The 23986-nt window shown below is 39.9% G+C and overlaps 1 protein-coding gene across 2 annotated transcripts in view; it reads left to right on the top strand.

Moving 5' to 3' along the window:
* The window catches only part of camk2a (calcium/calmodulin-dependent protein kinase II alpha), a 410473-nt gene that overhangs the window by 242224 nt on the left and 144263 nt on the right, over nt 1-23986 (top strand). For both annotated transcript variants that reach the window (XM_039774535.1, XM_039774534.1), the window contains exon 5: nt 21690-21755. In XM_039774535.1, the coding sequence (XP_039630469.1) occupies nt 21690-21755 (66 nt within the window). The remainder of the gene's footprint in view (nt 1-21689; nt 21756-23986) is intronic.

Here is a 23986-nt window from a genome sequence, read left to right as displayed (position 1 = left end):
AGAGAAAGAGAGGACCTTCTTATCATTGACTGCATAAAATAATATTTATTTAAAATGTGTAAAGTGTTCACTTAATCTTGTTTACATGAGACAACATACATTTTTAAAAGAAGTGTCTGCACTAATGCTGACTCTGCCGTGCCGTCAATGAACCTGAATGTTTGTGCCTTGGCAGATGTTTACCCGACTCTGTGCACAGTTCTAGCCTACCCCTGTCATTCATTGTGAGATTTTCCTTGATTGGAGGTGCCTTGTGATGGAGTAAACTACAAAGAGGAACTACATTGATTGTTGGGTTGTGTGATCTCTGCTCAGTCTGTATTAAGATCTCCTGTCATACTCCGTCTTTTGAAGTTTATATTTTGGGCAACACTGTGGGGAGAATCAGATCTTACTGGTGCCAATTATCTGCTCCCCCATCATGCTGGAAGGCTTAGCTGAGCAGCTGCAACCCTACAATGCTAGTCTGTGCTGGTGAAAGCAGTATGTGTACAGAAAGCATATTGCCAGACCCACTCAGAGCGTTGTTTTATTACATTGTCTGGCTGGCTCTTATTTCTTTACCTCAGTGAAGGCTTCAGTGGCATTTTTCAATATGCTATTACAGTCTGGGCTGACCTTCAAAGCCTGGAAAAATGCATCATCACTTTGCCTGTGGGGCATACTGTACATCTGAGAAACGGAGGCTTCAGTTTCTTTTTTTTTCTTCTTCTGTTTTTTTGTTTGCATGTGAAGAAAGGTATGTTTCCCTGCAGCCAAATAAATAAATGATATTCTGTTTTATATTCTGTCTTAAACAGATTTATAAAGTACCTATCTATCTATCTATCTATCTATCTATCTATCTATCTATCTATCTATCTATCTATCTATCTATCTATCTATCTATCTATCTATCTATTATATAGAGCCTTTCATATCTATCTATCTATCTATCTATCTATCTATCTATCTATCTATCTATCTATCTATCTATCTATCTATCTATCTATCTATCTATCAGGGGAGCAACACAAGTTCATAGGATCCTATAATGTCTACTTCAAATTTTTCCCCATGCACCATTTAGGTGAAGTACTAAATGCCATGTTGTGACACGTGGAACAGTTTTTCAATCAGTATTTCTGTTAAGTGATAAATTTTTGGCCACAATCTAATAAGGCATTGTTTCATGCAAACAATACCTTGGTGGCTTTCATGGGTGTGACAACAATGACTGCAAGCTTCTGTCAAATATAGAAGTATTGTCTATCTATCTATCTATCTATCTATCTATCTATCTATCTATCTATCTATCTATCTATCTATCTATCTATCTATCTATCTATCTATCTATCTATCTATCTCTTGTGTCCTGTAATGTGTGTCTCACACTCCAAACCCCACAACACAACACAAAAGTCCCAGGTTCAAAAGACTTTTTTACTTAAACAAATACCTTTCCATTGATTTTATATTCAACCGAGCCCAAACACAATCACAATTATTTCTCCTCTTCCTCCTGTTCCTCACCCCCACTCCTCCCAGTCAAGCTTTATCCTCTTCCTGTCTTGACTCCGAGCTGCTTGGGTGAGGTAAAGGTATTTCTTTCATGTCAGACCCAGGAACACATCTGGTACAACAGCAAAGCTCATTAAAACAGGGGAGTCCCCTTGCAGCAGCCAAGGACCCAAGCAGGACTTCCCTCCAGAGCTGCCACTCCCATGCTGCCTTCTGGCTGACCCAACAGGGGCAGTATGAGGGGAACACCTGGTCTCGGGTAGGTAGTCTCCCTGTGTCCATCCTCCCCGTCTCCCAAGTTGTTGTGAATTAACTATTTATTCAATTTATGAGCTGTAATAATTTTTCTTTGTGAAATGTTGTTTTTTCTTTCGAAGAGTCATTCAGGTTGGGATATGTAATTTTTTGGTGTCCTAGGAAAAGATTATTTTTATTATTGCTTTCTAGTTTATTTATAGTGTCAGCAGTTTTTTTTTTTTTTTAATCAGGTGTTGCTATTTTGTAAGGCTGTTGCTAGGACACATCTCCCAGTTGCCTGGGATGTGGTTTCACACAACGCGACATCTGACATCGTCAGAGCAACATGTTAAATACCGGCATGACGTAGCTCCTGGCATCCATGACTGGATACCTAAATCTTTGTTTCTTTGTTTTTTATGAAAACTTGCCTTGCCCTTTTCGACTCTGACTTTGCTTGTAGTTTTTGCCTGGTCATTTTTGGGATTTCGATTCTTCTCAGTTACATTCTCCTTTTTGTACGCAACTTTGATTCATGTTCTATTCCAGTAAAATCTTTACCAACATCTTCTTGTTCAATTATTAAAAATATTAGGGGGCTCTGCCCCCTACTCACTTTGCTCGCCAACCCCCATATGGACACTATGCGCTAGCCTCTTCACGGCTCTGCCACTCGCTTATGGGAATGCGAATGTCCAATTTAAACAGATTGTTATTTTCATGGGAATTGTTACATATGCATAATAGAGCTAAGTATCTTGCATTACAGCAAATAATTAACCATAGTAAAAAATAATAAGACATAGTAAATTGAAAGAAAATTATATTTCATGTTGCGTTAGAGGTATTCGTTGCGTTATACGTTTTTGTTCTATTTGGCTTTGAAATTAACACGCAAATACTTTTAAAACTCAGACTTTTACTGTAAAACGTCATTAAATACAATACTTGGAACTTTTTGTCAATATCGCATGACATTTTGATTCTGTGTTTAGAGTTACATTGTGACAAGGCAATATATAACTGTCCGTGAGTGAATATCGTTTCTTTCTCTCTAATAAATAAACCAACTTTTTCTAATTTTTGTCCCTGTGATTTGTTAATTGTCATAGCAATAGCTATTCTAACGGGAGACTGTAAACGTTTTAATACGAATGGCATGTCAAGATCTCCTTTGGTGTCTAATGTTTTCCATGGAGTATGTACTACATTACCTTTCTTGTCGCCTGTTAAAATTTTAGATGTCAGAATTGTTTGACCAATTTTGAATACAACTAATCTTAACCTATTGCACAGTCCATCACTCATACATAAATTATGCTATAACATTACAATACATCCTTCATTCAACAGTAATTCGGGCAGTGGAAGACCGGACGGTATTAACAGTTGTAGATATTCTTTGGGATATTGTAAGTTGATGTTTTCATCTTTCACACCATCACCACCAACTGCTTCAGCATAGTCTACTGATACACATTTAACCAATTTGCCATGTAACCGATCGACAATTTTCACATTAATTCTTTTGACTTCATCGTTTCTCCATACTATGATTTCCCGTGTACTCATTTCTTCTGTTGATAACCCTTCGGGATGAAATTCTTCATTAAGATTTGGACATAAGTCTTCTTATATTGGAAAAGTAAAGTGAGGAAAACGTAAAAATGTATGAGCTGAGAGCGCAGGAACTGTGTCTGACAAAAGCATTCACACAAATGAAAGGTGAGAGGACTGTGGGTGTGGGCCGTTAGCCATAAATGGTTGAGAGTAGAGTGGTACTTGAAAAAATCTCTTGGCAACAGTCTTGTCTTGTCTCAAGATTTTCTTTTATAGTAGAGAGACAACAACTGAGGCAGGAAACAACACCGATTATACATCCAATAGTACATAACAAGTTAACATTAATACTTAACAAGTTAGGAAAATGTATGCATGACAAAACACTTACAGTAGGTGTGTTTAGAGACTTAGGGCTCGTTTATACTTCACGCTCAGAACGCGTACACACCCGCATCATGGCTGCCACGTGTCACCAGCGTTCATTTGATGCGTCCCCTGAGCAGGTCCTCAGAAATGAACGCGCCGCGTGCGCGAGTTGCAGTACCAGCAAAAAGTCGGGTGGGCGCAGTGTGCTAAAAGTTGGAATGTGACGTCAGAGTCTCTGTTTACTATCTACATGTGACAGAAAGCCGCTTTGCAGATCCTATGAGATCGATGTGCGGGCTTCGATGTTTGATGAATGGTTCGAGATGGTGAAGCAAAATGCTGACATACAGATGCATTCGTGGCACTTTTATTTTCAAGCGTCACATATTCCCGATCGTATTGATACAATACATTTTAAAAGTCTCACATGCTGTCTTCTGTGCCGCCTTTTTTTCTGGGGCTTTCTCCAGTACTGACAGCAGCAGCAAACAGCAATAGATCGCCACACTAAGTACAATAAATGTATGATATTTCAACTCTCTGCACATTTAGAATCCTTAGATTTATACTTGATATCACTGTCATGATAAAGTGCATTAAAGTATGTATGTTATATTTTACAGATAAATCGGTAATTTCATTTAAATAATGAATACTGTTAATAATTACACACATGGGGGTAATACGGTGGCGGAGCGTTAGCGCTGCTGTCTTGCAGGGAGTCACGTCGCTGATATTCCCTGCCTGGAGTTTACATGGTTTCCTGCTGGGTTTCCACACTGTGCTCCGGTTTCCTTCCAAAGATATGCAGATTTGGTTACACTAAAATGACACCAGCGTGTATGTGTGTGCTTGTATTCACCTTGGATGAGCTGATGCCTCGTCCAGAGATTATTTCTGCCTTGTGCCCAATGCTAGCTGAAATGGACAAATCTCTGGACTGAAGGATTTAATCATTAAACATCCTTTTCAGAGATATTGTGGTAAGACGTCATCGGAATTTAATGGGTGTTCTAGGCAATTCACAACACAGCGAAGCCAAACCTGTTCTCACCGTGTCAATATCTCGCACTGCCACCTGCTGGATTCATCCAAATTTACATAAAGTACGCATGCAAGTATAAACAGTAAATCATTTGCGTAGCAGGAGCATCCGCTGCATCATGCGTCACGTCGTGTGAAGTATAACCCCGGCCTTAGTCAACTGATTTGAAAAACTGGAGCACTTGTATTTTTTGTTTATCTATTTATTTATTTTTATCCCAGTCAAAGCCAACAATAACAATGACAATGGAATATAATTACAAGAGACCCTCACTATCCATGGATTCCGTTTCCATGGATTTGCTTATCCGCTGTTCCAACAGTGTAACCCATTTCGCTTTCTGTGGTTTAATTCCATCTATTCGTGGTCTTGGGCATCAGAATAAAAATTCCCGAGAGGCTTATTGCACAGCCATGAATCATGAAATTGAGCAATAATAGATATATGAGGTGTTCAGATGTCTTGTGCTGCATGTGTCCTGCACTGAATGGATCAACGTTTATCTACCCGGCACTGAGAGGTGTGTATAGCTGTTGAACCTCATTTATGATGAGCACTGAGGCATGCAATTGTTTCCCACGAAATGAAGGACACAGTTCTGAAGGACAGCCATTGTCCAAAGACTAAATAACCCTAACTCTAACCCTAACCCTAACCCTAACCCTAAAGGAGAATAGACAGGCCAACATCCCAAGTTGCAATAGCTTGTCCTAAGAATGATATGGAAAGTAAAATGGGTGAGTGGAAAGAAGCCAAGAGGTAAAAGTAAATACAGGATGGAGAGTGCAATCCCTGAGTGTGAGTGGAGTAAACCTAAGGACAGTGATCCAAGGGATAGTCATTGTTCACAGGTAAATGTGCAAGATCCCAAAGTACAGCTGGTAGTTGATTTTGACTGAGCTTTTGTTGATCAATTATCAAAGCTCTTACTGTATTCCATACTTCTGAACTGAGACTTAAGAGAGATAAAACTGACACCAATATGTTGACTCGAGAGTCTGCTCATCGGTTACTTAAAATTTGGGTTAAAAAGATATAACAACAACATTTATTTATATAGCACATTTTCATACAAACAGTAGCTCAAAGTGCTTTACATATTAAAGAATAGAAAAATGAAAGACACAATTATAAAACCAAATAAATCAACATTAACATCGAATAAGAGTAAGGTTCAATGGCCAGGGGGGACAGAAAAAACAAAAAAACTCCAAACCGCTGGAGAAAAAATAAAATCTGTAGAGAGGCTTTGTATAGGCTTTTTAAAAATTAGATGACCCTACCCCTACCCACAATCCTAAACTTAAATGTAGTGGAGGTGAGGATTTTCTATAATATTCTTGCCTAATCTTAAAATCCTTCCCTAATCTTAAATAAGTCCCCAATCCTAAAGACAGATCAGTCTAACCCTAATCTTAAAATTTTAAAAACCTAAAATACATGTTGGTGATTAGTTTTAAAATTTAGGGTTATTAGAGAAACCCACATTGAGTTTTTATTGATATCTTGGGTCTAACTGACTTAATTTGGCACTTTTTAGTAAATAGTGTAAGCAATTTTGTTTTAAAGTTTATTTAAGCAACTAGGTTGCCCCTTGTTTGGTTTGCTCTCCCACTCCCGGGGTTTGATTAACCAGATATACAATTTTAAGAGGTTGTCATTTTCGTGGGAATTGTTACATATGCATTATTTTCACTTTTACTTTAAAACTTCAGTTAAAACAATATTTGGAATTAGCTTTTCGTCAATATCGCATTGAATTGTAATTCCGTGTTTAAATGTATATTGTAACAACACAACGTATGACTGCCTGTGAGTGAATATCATTTCTTTCTCTCTAATAAATTAAATGACTGTTTTGAATGTTTGTCTCTGCTCTTTCTTCTTCGCGTAGTCATTAACGTGTCATCTCAAACATATAAAATTATTATCCTGATAACATTTGTGAGAGCTGAGAGCGCAGGAAGTGTGTCTAACAAGAGCATTCACATGACTGAGGTTAGATGACCGTGGTCTTGTTTGAAAATAGTTGTAAGAAGGGTGTGACTTGAAAGAATCGCATGTTGAATGTCTCCGTCTCACGGGACTTCATACCGTGCCAATGTTTTTGGAATCTTTTAATTCTCACTGGCAACATGAATTAGACGATCTACAAGTCTTCAACTTAAAGTTCAAATCCGAACAATATATTCAATCTCTTTTCACTGTTCGTTTATTTCACTGAGTAAAAATTTCCATTTATTTGCGTTAATGCGATCTTTACTGTCCATTTTTTGAGACTTTCGAATTTCCATTATCTCTAACCTGCTCTGCATGTATACCTTGCCAACATTTGTGAATTCTTTACGACGTTCTACTTTGTCATCTACTCTTTGTCCTTTATTTCTGGCCACAGGTATGGACTCGTCTTAAGGGATATATGAGTGTCTCTCCAAGAAAATCATGTCTCGTCTCTTTCCAAGATTTTGTTTTATAATAGAGAGATATTTAGCAGTGTTTTTGGAGGTTTTTAAGCCCTGATACTTAGTGATAAGTGTGCGTTAAGAGATCCAGTAGATACTCTTCTTTACATAGTCTGTGGGCCAGTGTTCTATTTGCCCTCTAGGGGGCAGCATCTCTTCAAACCCTAATCCTAACCCTAATGAGTGCAGCACACAGTCTCGGGTTGTTTGCATCCCCATGAAGCACAGACACAGTCCTCCTGCGCTCTTTCTCTAGACTTTTTAAGTGTTCACACATTTGTTCCAGTATGTCTGTGATCTGTGACAGACTGGCACCTGTTTGGTGCCCTCCTGCTCTGTGTCCAATGCAGTGGCACAATGTGCCAGGTAAAATAAAGCAACTTCAAATGGTCACGGATAGCTATGTGGATGGATTTACAAGGCCTTTTCATTTTGTTTTGAGTGCCCGTTTTAAAATATATGCACTTTGTCCAGATTAGCCTATTCCTGTGAAGATGCCAGTGTCCTGTTGATCGAAAACATGGCAAAGGAATCATTGAAACATACACAATATGAGCAAAATAACGCATCACTCATTTTTGGCATTTTCTCATTTATACTGGATACTATTTCTGCCTTTTACTAAAACTTTCCATGGAAGGGAAAGCTTAAAGAGCGACTTAATGACTTAATCGAGATACTCAATAAACACCCTGCTACCTACTTGCTTCATGTAGTCTCTATTTCATTATAATGGTAAAGTGTTAATACGCGAACTGTACAAAAGTGCGGGGTGATGAGAGGGAGGACGAGGGCGCGGGGGCTGACAATCTGCTCTCTCTTTTCGGGCTGCCCTTAATCATGTTGATTGCTCCAGTTCCTTCTTCATCTCTTGTAAAGATTAGCATAAGTAATAAGGGCAGCTTTCAGGCGCAGCTGTTCTGGCAGTCGTATGGGAGGAAAAAAAATTAAAAATGCTGGTATAAGCATAAGTGTTTTAGGTCCGGTTTAGCCTTTGAAAATCATTCGGAGAAGAAAGAGTCAGGGAGCCGCCTGTTCCACTTTGCCAGGCCATAAGTGAATACATACAGAAATAAATAAGGAGCCACCTAAGAGCTCTATTTAAAAATCAACAATGTGTATAGACAACAGTCCTCTGCCCAGAAGAAGATGGGTACTGGCACTGCTAGAATGATCAGACAGCAAGGCTGACGGACCAAGAGGTTAATCCTGAAAGCACACCCGGTAAACTTAGCAAAGGCAAAAGAGAAAAGGAGAACCAAAACCAAAGGGAGAATGCAATGTATAGAGAACAAAACAAAATGTAAGTCGTTGGCAAAATAAACTCGATAATAATTGTGCATTTAAGTCTTTGAGATATCCATCAAGTTGACTAGTGAGTTGAACAGAATGGTGACTATTTATACCATCACACCAATGACAATGCTGATCTCAACTTCTGGGGACACGCTCCAGGCAACCTAGGAAGTTAGTAGCAACCAACTCACAAAATAGCAGCACTGATACCAAAACAATTTAAGCATTGCATCCATCCATTATCCAACCCGCTATATCCTTATACAGGGTCACAGGGATCTGCTGGAGCCAATCCCAGCCAACCCAGGGCACAAGGCAGGAACAAATCCCAGGCAGGGCGCCAGGCCACCGTGGGGCACACACACACATTCTAGGGACAATTTAGGATCGCCAATGCACAAAACCTACATGTCTTTGGGAAGAAACCCTTGCAGACACAGGGAGGACCCGGGAAGTGGACCCAAGTCTCCTTACTGCGAGGCAGCAGCGATACCACTTCGCCACTGTGCCACCCATAAGCATTACAGTAATTATAAAAATAACGGCGTTACAAATTTTAAAGCATTCGATAAAGGCTTCTCACTAATATAGTCAGCATGCCAAAATGTCCATGTTCAATAAAAAAGAAAAAACATACACATAAGGGAAGCTTTATCTTGTATCCCCTTTGGAAACAAATTAAACAACTCTCAATTCTTAAGAGATAAAACCCATAGAGTCTACAGACAGGGCATTCTCAGGGCTTGGATGCTTCCGGGGATCTCAGGTACTTTCAGGATCATACAATGCCTCTGTGTCTTGTGGGGAGTACTTCACATGCTCACTTAGCCAACTCCAACTTGATGCTTCCTTGCATCTCAACAGAGACAGAGTCAAAACTTCATAAGTTGGAAATTGACACCCTTGGATTATTGATATTATTGACAAAGGGTCTGGTTATTTTCTGAAACAACTTTTGTGATAGATAGATAGATAGATAGATAGATAGATAGATAGATGTGAAAGGCACTATATAATAGATAGATAGATAGATAGATAGATAGATAGATAGATATGAAAGGCACTATACGATAGATAGATAGATAGATAGATAGATAGATAGATAGATAGATAGATAGATAGGTAGATGTGAAAGGCACTATATAAAAGATAGATAGACAGACAGACAGACAGACAGACAGACAGATAGATAGATAGATAGATAGATAGATAGATAGATAGATAGATAGATAGATAGATCGATATGAAAGGCACTATATGATAGATAGATAGATAGATAGATAGATAGATAGATAGATAGATAGATAGATAGAATTACAAAAAAGAAGGGGAAAAAACTTCTGAATTGGCAAAAGATAAGATAGCAGTCCCAATGAGGCAACATAAAGACATATTGTCATAAATAATGTTTCTTAATATATATGTTAACTCAATGTCCTCAGAGCAAGCGCATCATAGAGACAATGTACAGCACTATGCCATCAGTTTTTCTTCATTCTCCTTTCCACTACAACCTCCAGCAGGTCCTGAAGGCGTCCCATAACTGAACATGACAGCTTGTTGGTTCAGTGGCCCTATCTTGAAGTTCTTACTGACCCAGCATGCTACAGCATATCAAAGCACACTGGTCATCGATTAACACATGTAACTGCATTCTGTTATCGCTATTTTTAATAAAAAGTCATTGTTACAAAAAATTTTAATTAACAAAATCTTTGTCGCTGAATTGTGGGCAAACATGCCCTTTGACAGATTGGCAAATCATTCCTGGCCTGGTTCTTTTCCTGGGTCTAATGCTACCAAAGTTCTAGTTCACCATGGCTCTGAAATGGAAAATCAAAATGGATAGATGGATATGTTACCACATGTTTTGCCATTGTGGCTATGGTGGTGGGTTATACAGCACCTGGATGGCATTTCCAATCCCACTTCCAAATGTGTAACTCCAAGCAAGTCACTTCACCTATGGTTTTGTGGAATCAATTGTCCTGTCTTTTGTTGGGGTGGTTTGTTTAAAAAAGTTTATGTTTATATTCTCTCACAATAAAAGTTAACACCCTAAATATAACAGAACTAAATATAGTGTTTGTAATGGCCATGTCCAGCTTTCATAATGCAGTTTCAAACTGTGCAATTCTGACTGCAGACAGGGCTAAATTTGATTTGTGCCACTCTAGGACCTTCCTGTTCCAGCAAGAGCAATCGATGCTGACTGAGTTTTTTTAGATGCAGCTCTCTGCAGGAAAGCTGGCAGAAAAGTGACATTTGATTCAGATGCAGACAACCCGGCAGAAGAGGAAATTTACAGAGCTGTTTTTTTTCTCTTATTCTGTGCCACATACCCGCACCCGTACAGTGTGGAATATGTGCGCAATTTCATACATAAGCAGACCAGCATACATACAGCAGCAGAGTGCTGAAGCAGAACACTTTAAGACGGATTTATGTTCCAGACAGACTTCATTTAGGTAATCAGCACCATGTAGAACATTATTTCATGGGTGCACTGCTTGAGTAAACACCTGGCGAGGCATGTCGGACGTAGATGGCAAAGACAAAGTGCATCCTGAATAGCCTCTAGGGGTAGAAAGAAAGGAAATTGCTAAATAAAGTGCTCTTTTAAATAATATATAGCTATTCAGCCATGTGTGTGCTGCACTGTCTGTATGCTCCATCATCTCGGTGAGGGTGGCGGGGGAGACCCATGTCTTGATGAAAAAGAAATCTGAGCGGATCATTTGAACAAGTCATTCATTCATCCCTCAATAACGCCTTCACTTTAAATTAGAGCAGCTTAACTTGGTGCCATGTAGCTCTACCGGAGTTATACATGATAATAGCTCTTTTGTAAAAGCATGGTAGTATTGCCTTATGTGAAATTTCCAATTAATTGAAATTAAACTTGGTTTCCATATAGGGTGCACATAAATGCAGAGTAATTTTAACTTGAAGTTTCATCTAATCTCAATTTCTCATTTTCTGAAAGAGCTGTAATGCACAACACACATCGGCTGGCATCCCTGCCGGGATTGGCCCCATTCCCTGACCCAACCAAGAGACCAATACAATGGAGAGATTGGGGGGAAGCTCCATATCAAGACTGTATGATCCCTAGGCCTGCTAGATGGCAGCATCCCTGGGCTTCGGTACCCTTTCAGTCACCTGTAGGGAATGCTGGGAATTGTAGTCCAGGACTCTATAAAGTGCATTTAGAGCTAAAGCCAGGAAGCACTTCTTTGAGCAGTAGTTGTGGGAATTTCAAACAAACTATCGAGGCATGGAGTCGAAGCAGAAACCTTGACAACTTTTAAGCAGGATCCAGTGGCGGCTGGTGAAAAACAAAATTGGGCAGTGCACAGCGTTTGACGGGACAAACTGAAGCAGTACTTATCTATTATATAGTGCCTTTCACATCTATTTATTATATAGTGCCATTCGTATATATTTATCTATTTTTCTGGTTTCGTTGTCCTCATCACAGTGTCAATACACATCTTGGTCCACCCAGTACCAGACCCATAGGACAAATCCAGGCTAAAATGTACTCTGCTGTGTTCCAATACTTAAGTCAGTGATATCCACAGTCCCCTTATTCTTCCCATAACCTGCCCTCTAGATGTGCACCTGCCATCCAAATTTTACACTACACTTGTCTTTGAATTGCTAAATCCTGTGCCAACTTGCCCAGTTTCCCATTCTGCCAAAACCCACACCCCACCTCCGTAATCTTCCAGTAATGTGGACTTCCGCCTGTCCTATAATCCAAATCTTATTCTGCTTCTGCAAATAGAGTGCCCAGTCCTTGGCCATTTCTGCTGTCTTCCATAAATCCACATCATGTAGTTTATCATTTACCAGACCCATAGAGTCCTTCCCACCCTAATGTTATTCTGCACTTGCTGCCAGTCTGCCCAGTCTTATGCAAGAGGAGACCAAAAATCGACACATCCTGCCCAGAATAATAGATGAGATACATGTGTTTGGGGTAAGTAGAACAGTGGTGTGCCTTGGGATGATTTTGGTTACAAAACGTGGCCACTACAGAAAAAAAGGTTGGTAAACTCTGATCTAGATAATAGTATGCAACTCATTGTTTGGCAGAATTGGGGAAATGACTCAGTTTAATCAGAAAGTAATGGAGACATTTTTAGGCTTTAAGGAAAGAAGGGCAAAATTAGTGTTCAAGGAAATAAAGGTTTTCCTGATCATAAAGGAAGGAATAAGATTTAGGTTGGCTTACCTCACATGGGCACAAGTTCACATTGTCAATGTTGTCCACTGTCCACTGACCCCACATCTTATAACATAACTTGCCCCTCCAACCTGTCTTGTCCTACACCCACAGGACAAGTCCAACCTAAATCTTATTCCTTCCTTTATGATCAGGAAAACCTTTATTTCCTTGAACACTAATTTTGCCCTTCTTTCCTTAAGGCCTAAAAATGTCTCCATTACTTTCTGATTAAACTGAGTCATTTCCCTAATTCTGCCAAAAAATTAGTTGCATACTATTATCTAGATCAGAGTTTACCAACCTTTTTTTCTGTAGTGGCCACTTTTTGTAACCAAAATCATCCCAAGGCACACCACTGTTCTACTTACCCCAAACACATGTATCTCATCTGGACAGGATGTGTCGTTTTTTGGTCTCCTCTTCGTCCTTCATCCAGCTGTTCAGTGATACAAAGCTGTCAAAAAAAATTTGTCTCATGCTATTTATTGTCTAGATGACTGCGACTACTTTCATTTCTCTGAAAGATGTTTTAGATCTCATACCCCCAAAGGTTTGGCAGAGGCACTTTGAAACTTTCAAAAGCACAAAGAAGGCATTACTTACATCACACCCAGTTAGCCAACTCTGTTTGTCATAACAAGAGTGGAAAAAGTCAGTTTGTAAACTCATCCTCGAATTCTTAAGTCAGGTCGGTCTGGTCCAAGTTCCTTTATCTTCTTTTTTTTTTTTTCCAAGTGAACGCTGCTGCCTCGCAGTTAGGAGACCCGGTTTCGCTTCCCGGGTCCTCCCTGCGTGGAGTTTGCATGTTCTCCTCGTGTCTGCGTGGGTTTCCTCCTGGTGCTCTGGTTTCTTCCCACAGTCCAAAGACATGTTGGTTAGGTGCATTGGCGATTCTAAATTGTCCCTAGTGTGTGCTTGGTGTGTGTGTGTGTGCCCTGTGGTGGGCTGGCGCCCTGCCCGGGGCTTGTTTCCTACCTTGCACCCTGTGTTGGCTGGGATTGGCTCCAGCAGACCCCCGTGACCCTGTAGTTAGAATATAGCGGGTTGGATAACGGATGGATGTTTTGTTAAAGTAATAACCAAATTTTCTTTAATTTCTGAAGTTCCACTTGAAGTTACCTCCAAAGTCACGCTCGCTCATCTGTAGTTACATAACGTTAAAGGCAGGTGTGAACAATTGACCTCAACGTGACATAGCGTGTCAAAGATTGTCCAATCACAATTGATTAAAAAAACTTACAAAAGGCCATGAGCGGTGCCTGGTTTTCCTCCAGACAGGATTCTCATTTTGTTTTCATCAGACTGGAGAATCTTGTTTCTCACAGTCCTTTAGGCACCTTTTTGTATTCCACCAAGCTCTGCGAAAATGACATTTCCGTCTACCCACTCTGTCGTAAAATCCAAATCGGTGGAATGTTGCAGCGATCATTGTCCTTGTAGCGGTTTCTCCCATCTCCTCACAGGTTCTCTGAAGCTCAGGCAGAGTGGCCATTGGGTTCTTGGTTGCCTCTCTTAATATGGCCCTTCTACCACTATTGCTCAGTTTGGCCAGCTAAAGGAAATGTTGTGGTTGTTCCAAACCTCTTGCATTTGAGAGCTATGGAGGCTACGGTGCTCTTGGGAACATTCCATTTTTGTAATCTTCTCTGTACCTCAACACAATCCCATCTCCAAGTTCTTCAGGAAAATCCTTTGACTTCATGGCTTGGTTTTTGCTCAATTGTTAGACCTTCTATAAACAGATGTGTGCCTTGGATGATCAAGTGCAACCTAATGAAGTGACCACAGGTAGACTCCAAACAAGATGTAAAAATATCTCAATGTTGATCAGTAGAATGAGCCAAATTTCAGGTGTCATAGGAGCAGGTCTGAGTACTTGTGTCAGTGTTATATTTGAGTTTTCCTACTTTTAATACTGTACATGCAAACACTGCTAATAGTTTTTGCTTTGGTCATTCTGGGGTATGGAGTATTTCATAATGAGAGAAAAACAATGAATTGAAATGATTTTAGCATAGGGTGGCAACGTAACAAAATGCAAAATAAATGAAGGAGAGTAAATACTTTCTGAAGGCACTGTACCACCTTTTCAATCCGTGGGCTTTCCAAGGTATAATAGCAAGTCAAGTCTATTGTCATAGTAGTTAGCATGCAGTATATACCAGGGTGCTTTGCCCCCTGCTCGCTTCGCTCACCAACCCCCTGGCCTATGCTACGTGCTAGCCTCTTTGTGGTTCTGCTGCTCGCTTGTGGACATGCGGATGTACAATTTAAACAGATTTTTATTTTCATGGGAATTGTTATATATGCATCAATGCAATGTATAACTGCCCGTGATTGAATTTCATTTCTTTCTCTCTATTAAAGAAAAGATTTTTCTGAATGTTTGGCTCTGAGATTTGTTGTCTTTGCAAACGCTATTCTAACCAGAAACCGTTTTAACGTTTTAATATGAATGGCATATCAAGATCTCCTTTGTTGTCGAATGTTATCCGCGGGAGATGTACTACATTACCTTGGATGTTGTTAACGGTTGTAGATATTCTTCGGGATATTGTAAGTTGTTGTTTTCATCTTCCGCATGATCACCACCAGCTGTTTCAGCATAGTCTATTGATACACGTTTAACCAATTTGCTGTGTAACCGATTGGCATTTTTGCCGTTAATTCATTTGACTTTGTTTCTTGGTACTAGGATTGAGTACAATGTACTCATTTTTTTATGTTAAAAACCCTTTGTGATGAAATTCTTCAATAAGATTTGGACATAATACGTCTTCTTTAATTGGGAACTTAAAGTGAGGAAAACGTTAAAAAGTATAAGAGCGGAAGTGTATTTGACAAAAGCATTCAAACAATTGAGAGTTCAGATGACCGTGGTCTTGTTTAAAAATGTTTGATATGAGGGCGTGACTTGAAAAAATCTCAAGGCAAAAGACTCAAAAGACTTGAAACAATCTCCCTTCCAAAACGTCTCATCCCATCAAACTTTTTTTTACATAATAGAGAGATATAAAATCCAACGTCGGTCTTTCTGTCTGTATGTCTGTCTGTTTTTCACAAGAGAACTACTTAACCGATTTAGATCAGGTTTTTTTCTATAATTTGATTGGGCATTCTGGTTGATATTGCGACTTCTCTCATCGCGCTATGTATCATAGTTTGCTTGCAGTACTGGTTTATTTGCACGAATCTGAGAGAGACACTGTGGGCCGAGGGGAAGGAGAGAGTCCCTCCTCACTGGAGCACCAGTCTCTGTTTGAATCGGTCCACCTATCACCACGTGTTGCCTCCGCTTAGCTAGCGATACCTGTTTGTTCAAAAGACATTATCATCTACAGACTGTTAAGGAGTAACGTTTGACATTTTTGAGAGAGAGAGATCAAAGCTACGTGTGTTTTAGCGGGTTCATGGTCATTGGCAGAGATATCACGGCCACGTGTTTTTCTCCCCACACAGGGGATGCTCTCCCATCAGAGCTCAACACGATCAGATACAGTGGCAACATTTCACATTAGTGCGTACCTACTGTACCTTCCGCTTGGCCAGAATTACATTTTGTTTTAATTGATTTTTAAAGTTTGTCCTGTTTCACTACTACGTGGACGGAGCTGTGAGGGACAGCTAGTTATAAATAATATGCATTTGTAAAAATTATATACTGTGTATGCACTGTTTGTAATGTTACAACGTCTGTCTGGCTGTTAAGCCACCTTAAAACCTGTGAGTAGAAGCTATTACTGAATCAACTGGTGCGAGTGTCAGTGTTCTGCTACCATTTGCCGAAGAATGGAGTGAGAAATGCATCTGTGCAGGAAGGCTGAAGTCTTTAACTCTTTGAACCAGGCAGGCCAGTTTTCCAGGGCAGCCGAATAGTGGTATACAGTATACCCAAAAGTCCAGTATGACGATCCACTTCTCTACCATCATAAACTTGCTGACCTGAATAACGACCAACACGTTCTGCTGCTGTAGTGACATATTTTTGAGAGGCCGCGGCACCTATCTACCATCTGTCTACCACCTATCTACCATTGGCATACTAACCTTTGGTATATAAGGCTATGCACATAATATATATACTGCCATCTAATTACACTGTTACACTACTGATGCAAGTTACAAGTTTTTTTCATTGGTTTCCAGAAGAAAGTGGAAAGGATTTCAGTTGTGTAGACAATAGATGCATAGTGTGCTCAGAGAAGTGCAAGCAAAGCTTTTGGTTTTCAAATTGACTGAAAATTGCCGGGGAGGTTAGGGTTCTAGGGTTATAGAACTGAAAAGCTGGGGAGAGCAGGCCTCAAAGGGTTAAGTATCCTGCTTGTCTTCCCAAGGTAGTGATTGCTGTGCGCGTCCTGAGGAGATGGCAGCTGGATACCCGTCCTATTCTGCGTCTCCTTTTACTGTTCTCTGCAGTACTTTATGATCTTGAGCTGAGCACTTAGCAAGTGACATGAATCTCTGTGGGCCATCAGGTCTGACAATGGTACCGCCTGAGACTACCATCTTGTCCACTTTAATAGCACCTTTCTATAGTGAATGACATCCCAAGGCATTTTTACAGATATAATGTATTTCTTTTGCTATTTCTGCACCAAGTCTGTGCTTTAAAAAGTGAAGTGAGTCATTGAATCCCAAAAATTAGTCATGCACCCTTGTAAAATTATATAGCACCCTTCTATCGTGAGCAATATCCCAAAATGCTTTGCAGGTGCAGTTGATTCGTTTCCAAGTTTCTACAGTATGAATACTTAGAGGGCTGGCAGGGTGGCAAAGTGGTAGCACTGTTGCTTCACAGTATGGAGACCAGTGTTTGCATCATCTGGGGTCCTCCCTGCGTGGAGTTTGCATATTCTCCCCTTGTGTGTGTAAGTTTGCTCCGGTTGCTTCGATTTCCTCCCACCGTCTAAAGACATGCAGGTTAAGTGGATTGGCAACACTAAACTGGCCCCAGTGAATTTGTGTGTGGTTGGTTCATGTGTTGTCCCTGTTATGGACTGGCACTATATCCAGGGAACTGTTCCTGCCTTGCACCCTGTGCTGGCTGGCATAGGCTCAGCGACCCTTTTCAGGAATAAGTGGATTAGAAAATGACTGACTGACAAAACAGGATTTCACTAAGCATAAAAAATAACAACTGAAATAAGAATTTACATAAAACAGGGACAAAACGCTGGATAAACCATAACATCCAGAATCCTGAGAGGAATAAACAAGTTCAATACATGAATGGATAAAAATGATGACTTTGAACTTCTTCCAAGCTTATTTAGGCACAAAATCACATCATCTGAGTATCAGACAGTCCAGCCTTACACGACTTTGTCCCATGATGAGGGCTTGGCATCGCTTTGATGGCATGTTGCCTGCTAATGGCTCAGGGTTGTACTTAAGCATCTCAGATGAAGTGTGCTCAAACCATAACCAGTAGTGCCATGTCACGCCAGTGGGGACAGGTAGAAGTTCAGTCCCCATGGAGTTCTCCTTCTCTGCCAGCTTAACACACGTGTCAAAAACTACAAATCGGACTCTGTTTACCAGTCAGACTATGTGCACCTTCCAACTGTTGCTTGTTTTCTAAAAGACATGCATTTTTCTGCGTGGGAAGCCTGTCACAGATGCTTAGTCACTGAAGGAGGCTTAGCAGGAGACCCCAAAGGTGTGGGGAAAGACAAGTTGTATTTATTTTTTAAAGTTGGAGAAAAATCAGACATTTAAGGGATTGTACAAAAGGGCATCATTGCCTAGAATGACTCTTGTAACTTCTAAAGTCCTCCAAGGAAAGGAAAATGTCATGTAATAAATGAATAAAAGAGATGAGAAAGAGTTGGGGTCTCAGCTGGAAAAACCCCATTCAATGAGAAGAGTTTTAAATGAAATGCTAATCGTGTCTCCTAAAATGGTAGGAGGATGTGTTCCTCTGCAGTTTTAGATATACAGTATATGTTTTGAGGATTATTATTGTTGCATATGAGAAACACTGCGCAAGATACATAAATATGAAAGGCACTATACAGGAGATATCTAGGCAGAAAGACATACATGCCACAATAAGATACACCATATCGCCAAAAGTATTGGGACGCCTGCCTTTACACGCATGAACTTTAATGACATTGATGATTTAATATGGAGTTGGCCCACTCTTTGCAGCTCTAACAGCTTCATCTCTTCTGGGAAGGCTTTCCACAAGGTGCAAGAGTGCGTTTATGGGAATTCTGGACCAGGAGAGCATTTGTGAGGTCAGGCACTGATGTTAGATGAGAAGGCCTGGCTGGCCCGCTCGCAGCCTTTGCTCGAATTCATCCCAAAGGTGTTCTGTCGGGTTAAGGTCAGGGCTTTGTGCAGGCCAGGTAAGGTCCTTTTTGCAGTAGATGGGTGCGCTGTCATATTGGAACAGGAAGAGGCCATCCCCAAACTGTTCCCACAAAGTTGGAAGAATGAAATTGTCCAATATGGCTTTGTATGCAGAAGCATTAAGAGTTCCTTTCACTGGAACTAAGGGGCCAAACCCAACCCCTGAAAAACAACCCCACACCATAACCCCCGCTCCACCAAACTGTACACTTGGGACAATGCAGTCAGGCAAGTACCGCTCTCCTGGCACTTGTTGATGTAAGCTTGGGTGCAGCTGCTCGGCCATGGAAACCCATTCCATCTACGCTGCACTGTTCTTGAGCTTTTGGAGGTCTGTAGCTATTGACTTCAGCACACCTCAGCATGCGCTGTCCCCACTCTGTGATTTGACGTGGCCCACCACTTTGTGGCTGAGTTGCTTCCACTTTGTTATAATAACATTATCAGTTGATCCTGGAATATTTAGTAGCGATGCAATTTCACAAATGGCCTTATTGCACAGGTGGCATCCTATCACGGTACCAGGCTTGAACTCACTGAGCTCCTGTGAGCGACACATTCTGTCACAAATGTTTTTAGAAGCCATCTGCATGCCGAGGGGCTCGGGTTTATACACCTGTGGCCATGGAAGTGATTGAAACACCAGAATTCAATGATATGGACTTCCACTACTTTTGGCAATATAGTGTAGATAGATAGATAGAAAAGTCACAATATAATAGATACAGTGGTGTGAAAAACTATTTGCCCCCTTCCTGATTTCTTATTCTTTTGCATGTTTGTCACACAAAATGTTTCTGATCATCAAACACATTTAACCATTAGTCAAATATAACACAAGTAAACACAAAATGCAGTTTTTAAATGATGGTTTTATTATTTAGGGAGAAAAAATCCAAACCTACATGGCCCTGTGTGAAAAAGTAATTGCCCCCTTGTTAAAAAATAACCTAACTGTGGTGTATCACACCTGAGTTCAATTTCCGTAGCCACCCCCAGGCCTGATTACTGCCACACCTGTTTCAATCAAGAAATCACTTAAATAGGAGCTGCCTGACACAGAGAAGTAGACCAAAAGCACCTCAAAAGCTAGACATCATGCCAAGATCCAAAGAAATTCAGGAACAAATGAGACCAGAAGTAATTGAGATCTATTGGTCTGGTAAAGGTTATAAAGCCATTTCTAAAGCTTTGGGACTCCAGCGAACCACAGTGAGAGCCATTATCCACAAATGGCAAAAACATGGAACAGTGGTGAACCTTCCCAGGAGTGGCCGGCCGACAAAAATTACCCCAAGAGCGCAGAGACGACTCATCTGAGAGGTCACAAAAGACCCCAGGACAACGTCTAAAAAACTGCAGGCCTCACTTGCCTCAATTAAGGTCAGTGTTCACGACTCCACCATAAGAAAGAGACTGGGCAAAAACAGCCTGCATGGCAGATTTCCAAGACGCAAACCACTGTTAAGCAAAAAGAACATTAGGGCTCGTCTCAATTTTGCTAAGAAACATCTCAATGATTGCCAAGACTTTTGGGAAAATACCTTGTAGACTGATGAGACAAAAGTTGAACTTTTGGAAGGCAAATGTCCGTTACATCTGGCGTAAAAGGAACACAGCATTTCAGAAAAGAACATCATACCAACAGTAAAATATGGTGGTGGTAGTGTGATGGTCTGGGGTTGTTTTGCTGCTTCAGGACCTGGAAGGCTTGCTGTGATAGATGGAACCATGAATTCTACTGTCTACCAAAAATCCTGAAGGAGAATGTCCGGCCATCTGTTCATCAACTCAAGCTGAAGCGATCTTGGGTGCTGCAACAGGACAATGACCTAAAACACACCAGCAAATCCAACTCTGAATGGCTGAAGAAAAACAAAATGAAGACTTTGGAGTGGCCTAGTCAAAGTCCTGACCTGAATCCAATTGAGATGCTATGGCATGACCTTAAAAAGGCGCTTCATCCTAGAAAACCCTCAAATAAAGCTGAATTACAACAATTCTGCAAAGATGAGTGGGCCAAAATTCCTCCAGAGCTCTGTAAAAGACTCATTGCAAGTTATCGCAAACGCTTGATTGCAGTTATTGCTGCTAAGGGTGGCCCAACCAGTTATTAGGTTCAGGGGCAATTACTTTTTCACACAGGGCCATGTAGGTTTGGATTTTTTCTCCCTAAATAATAAAACCATCATTTAAAAACTGCATTTTGTGTTTACTTGTGTTATATTTGACTAATGGTTAAATGTGTTTGATGATCAGAAACATTTTGTGTGACAAACGTGCAAAAGAATAAGAAATCAGGAAGGGGGCAAATAGTTTTTCACACCACTGTAGATAGATAGATAGATAGATAGATAGAAAAGTCACTATATAATAGATAGATAGATAGATAGATAGATAGATAGATAGATAGATAGATAGATAGAAAAGTCACTATATAATAGATAGATAGATAGATATTATTGTGCTTAATTTCTTTATATTCCTAATGACTTTGTACAGCACTGTGCTCTTAAATAGAAGTGTCCCTAATCAGAAGTAAACATTGTTTTTATTTATTTCTTTTTATTAATTACTCCTGCTTGATAAAAAGCACTAAACCACCTCCATGTTTTTATTTTTCTTCCAGAGTCACAGGAGGAGAACTTTTTGAAGATATTGTCGCCAGAGAGTACTACAGTGAAGCTGATGCCAGGTAAGTGGTGCTTACGTCTCCTCATTATCTCATTTGTGGAACAACACAATAAATCATTCATTACCTTAATAAAGAATCAACTTGTGTACATCCTTATGCCCTGTGCTGTAATTATCATAATTGATATTACCATAATTTTTTCTGTCTACCTTTATTTTAAATGATAAATTGAACAGTGTGCACTAACACACAAAATATAACTGGAAGATTACAAGATAATTCAAGCACACAGTCAGCTCTAGAGATTTGTCGACCCCCGTTAGAGCCCTGAATTAATGTACAGCACATCAAATTGAAATATAAAATAATGAAGTGAATGCACTGAGGATTTGATTGACAGCACAGCCGATGTTCTTCGTCTGTATAAAACAGATAGAAAAAAATTTAAAGGCAAAACAGCTTTAATGAACAAGAGGAAAGGGGACTTCAGGTGTGATTTCAGTTTTAGGATTGATAAGGTCTGTCAAGCAGATGGAGGGACAGTAAACTGAAAGACCCAAACTTTTTAGTCTGTTTAGTCCTTTCCTCCCGTGGACAGTTATTCAAGTGCGATTCAATGTCTTCAGTATTTTAAAGTGTAGAGAGCTGATAGGTTAATTGACTTTTGCAGGGTCACAAAGAATGTGTGCTGAGAATAAACCTGCAATTTTGTTACTGCAAGACTATTTAGCCTCTGTAGTGCTCTTCCTTTCTGCATTCAACACCATAACAGGCTGCAGAGTGCTGTGTTCCAAATCCACCATGTCTTGTGTGTTATTCATCCTACAATAACTCACTGGCTTCCAGTGCTCAGTCATATCCCACCCCCATTCCTAAGTAGGACACAGGTCTTGCTTTCAAGTACTAAAAGATCCTGGAAAATCACACACTCCCCAACCACAGTGATATCCCTTTTGTGACTGGCAGACCTAAATAAAGAAGATCTCCACCCTGAACTTCATGAGATCTGAAACAAACAATCATACTGAAAAAAATCCTGAGGAGCACCTGCCACTTTAGGTCTCCAAAGCCTGATGCTGACAGACATATAGCTTCAGATTTGGATTTTTCCTAGAATCTTTGGGCAAAATTCAACCATTTCTGTACTTGCACAGGGCTGATTGTTTGTACAGGTTGGGGGAAACTGTCCAACTCCAAAATGTGACTGTGGCGCAGCCAACCAGAGTGTCCAACAAATCATCAGCGACTATAAACAGAGATCATTCTAGATCCAGACAAGGACATCGATGATGTGCCAACAGCAGCACTTCAATGGATTGGGGGACTTGATGTAAATGAAGGTTTTCATAAGTTTCGACATCTGCGCAGAAGTGTTCAGGAACTTTATCAAACTGTGAAGTGAATTGAAGTGTGAGTGCTGGAAGCTCAAGCACCACCATTTCCTCCAAACTTATTAGGTTTGGCAGCACATAAACTGAAATGTTTGGAAAATAGAAAAGGAGTGCAGGCTTAATACCACATTCTGTACATAACCTCTGCATACTGTAATTGCATGCTTATCTATCTATCTATCTATCTATCTATCTATCTATCTATCTATCTATCTATTATATAGTGCCTTTCATATCTATCTATCTATCTATCTATCTATCTATCTATCTATCTATCTATCTATCTATCTATCTATCTATCTATCTATTATATAGTGCCTTTCATATCTATCTATCTATTTTATAGTGCCTTTCATATCTATCAATCTATTTTATAGTGTCTTTCATATCTATCTATGTATCTATCTATCTATTATATAGTGCCTTTCATATCTATCTGTTTATCAATCTATCTATCTAAAATCTTTTCAGAAAGTAATCAAACCCCTTCACTTTTTTCCTTATTTTGTTATGTTGCAGTCTTGTGCTAAAATCATTTAAGCTTTTTTCTTCCCCACGTCCAGCAACACTCAATACCACAAAATTAAATAAGCAAAAACAGGATTTCAGAAATTTGTGCAAAATTCTTCAAGTTAAAACATTCAATAAATTCCCATTGACTTGAGCATTCAGACTTTGACACTTGACAGCTGGCTCAGGTCCATGACATTCTGTTTGCTCATCATTGAGATGTTTCTTCACCTTGCCTGGAGTCCACTTGTGGTCAATTCAACTAATGGACAATTGGATTATTCGTATATTGATGATAATTTTGTATTTATTTACTGGGGCACATAAATAAATATCTATTTAAAGAAAACTTTTACCTAACATATAATGTTTAACAATAGCAGTGCCATA

The sequence above is a fragment of the Polypterus senegalus genome, chromosome 13, assembly GCF_016835505.1.
Source record: "Polypterus senegalus isolate Bchr_013 chromosome 13, ASM1683550v1, whole genome shotgun sequence".
NCBI lineage: Eukaryota > Metazoa > Chordata > Cladistia > Polypteriformes > Polypteridae > Polypterus > Polypterus senegalus.
Note: the sequence above shows the minus strand (reverse complement) of the source record. Positions and strands in the feature narration are given on the sequence as shown.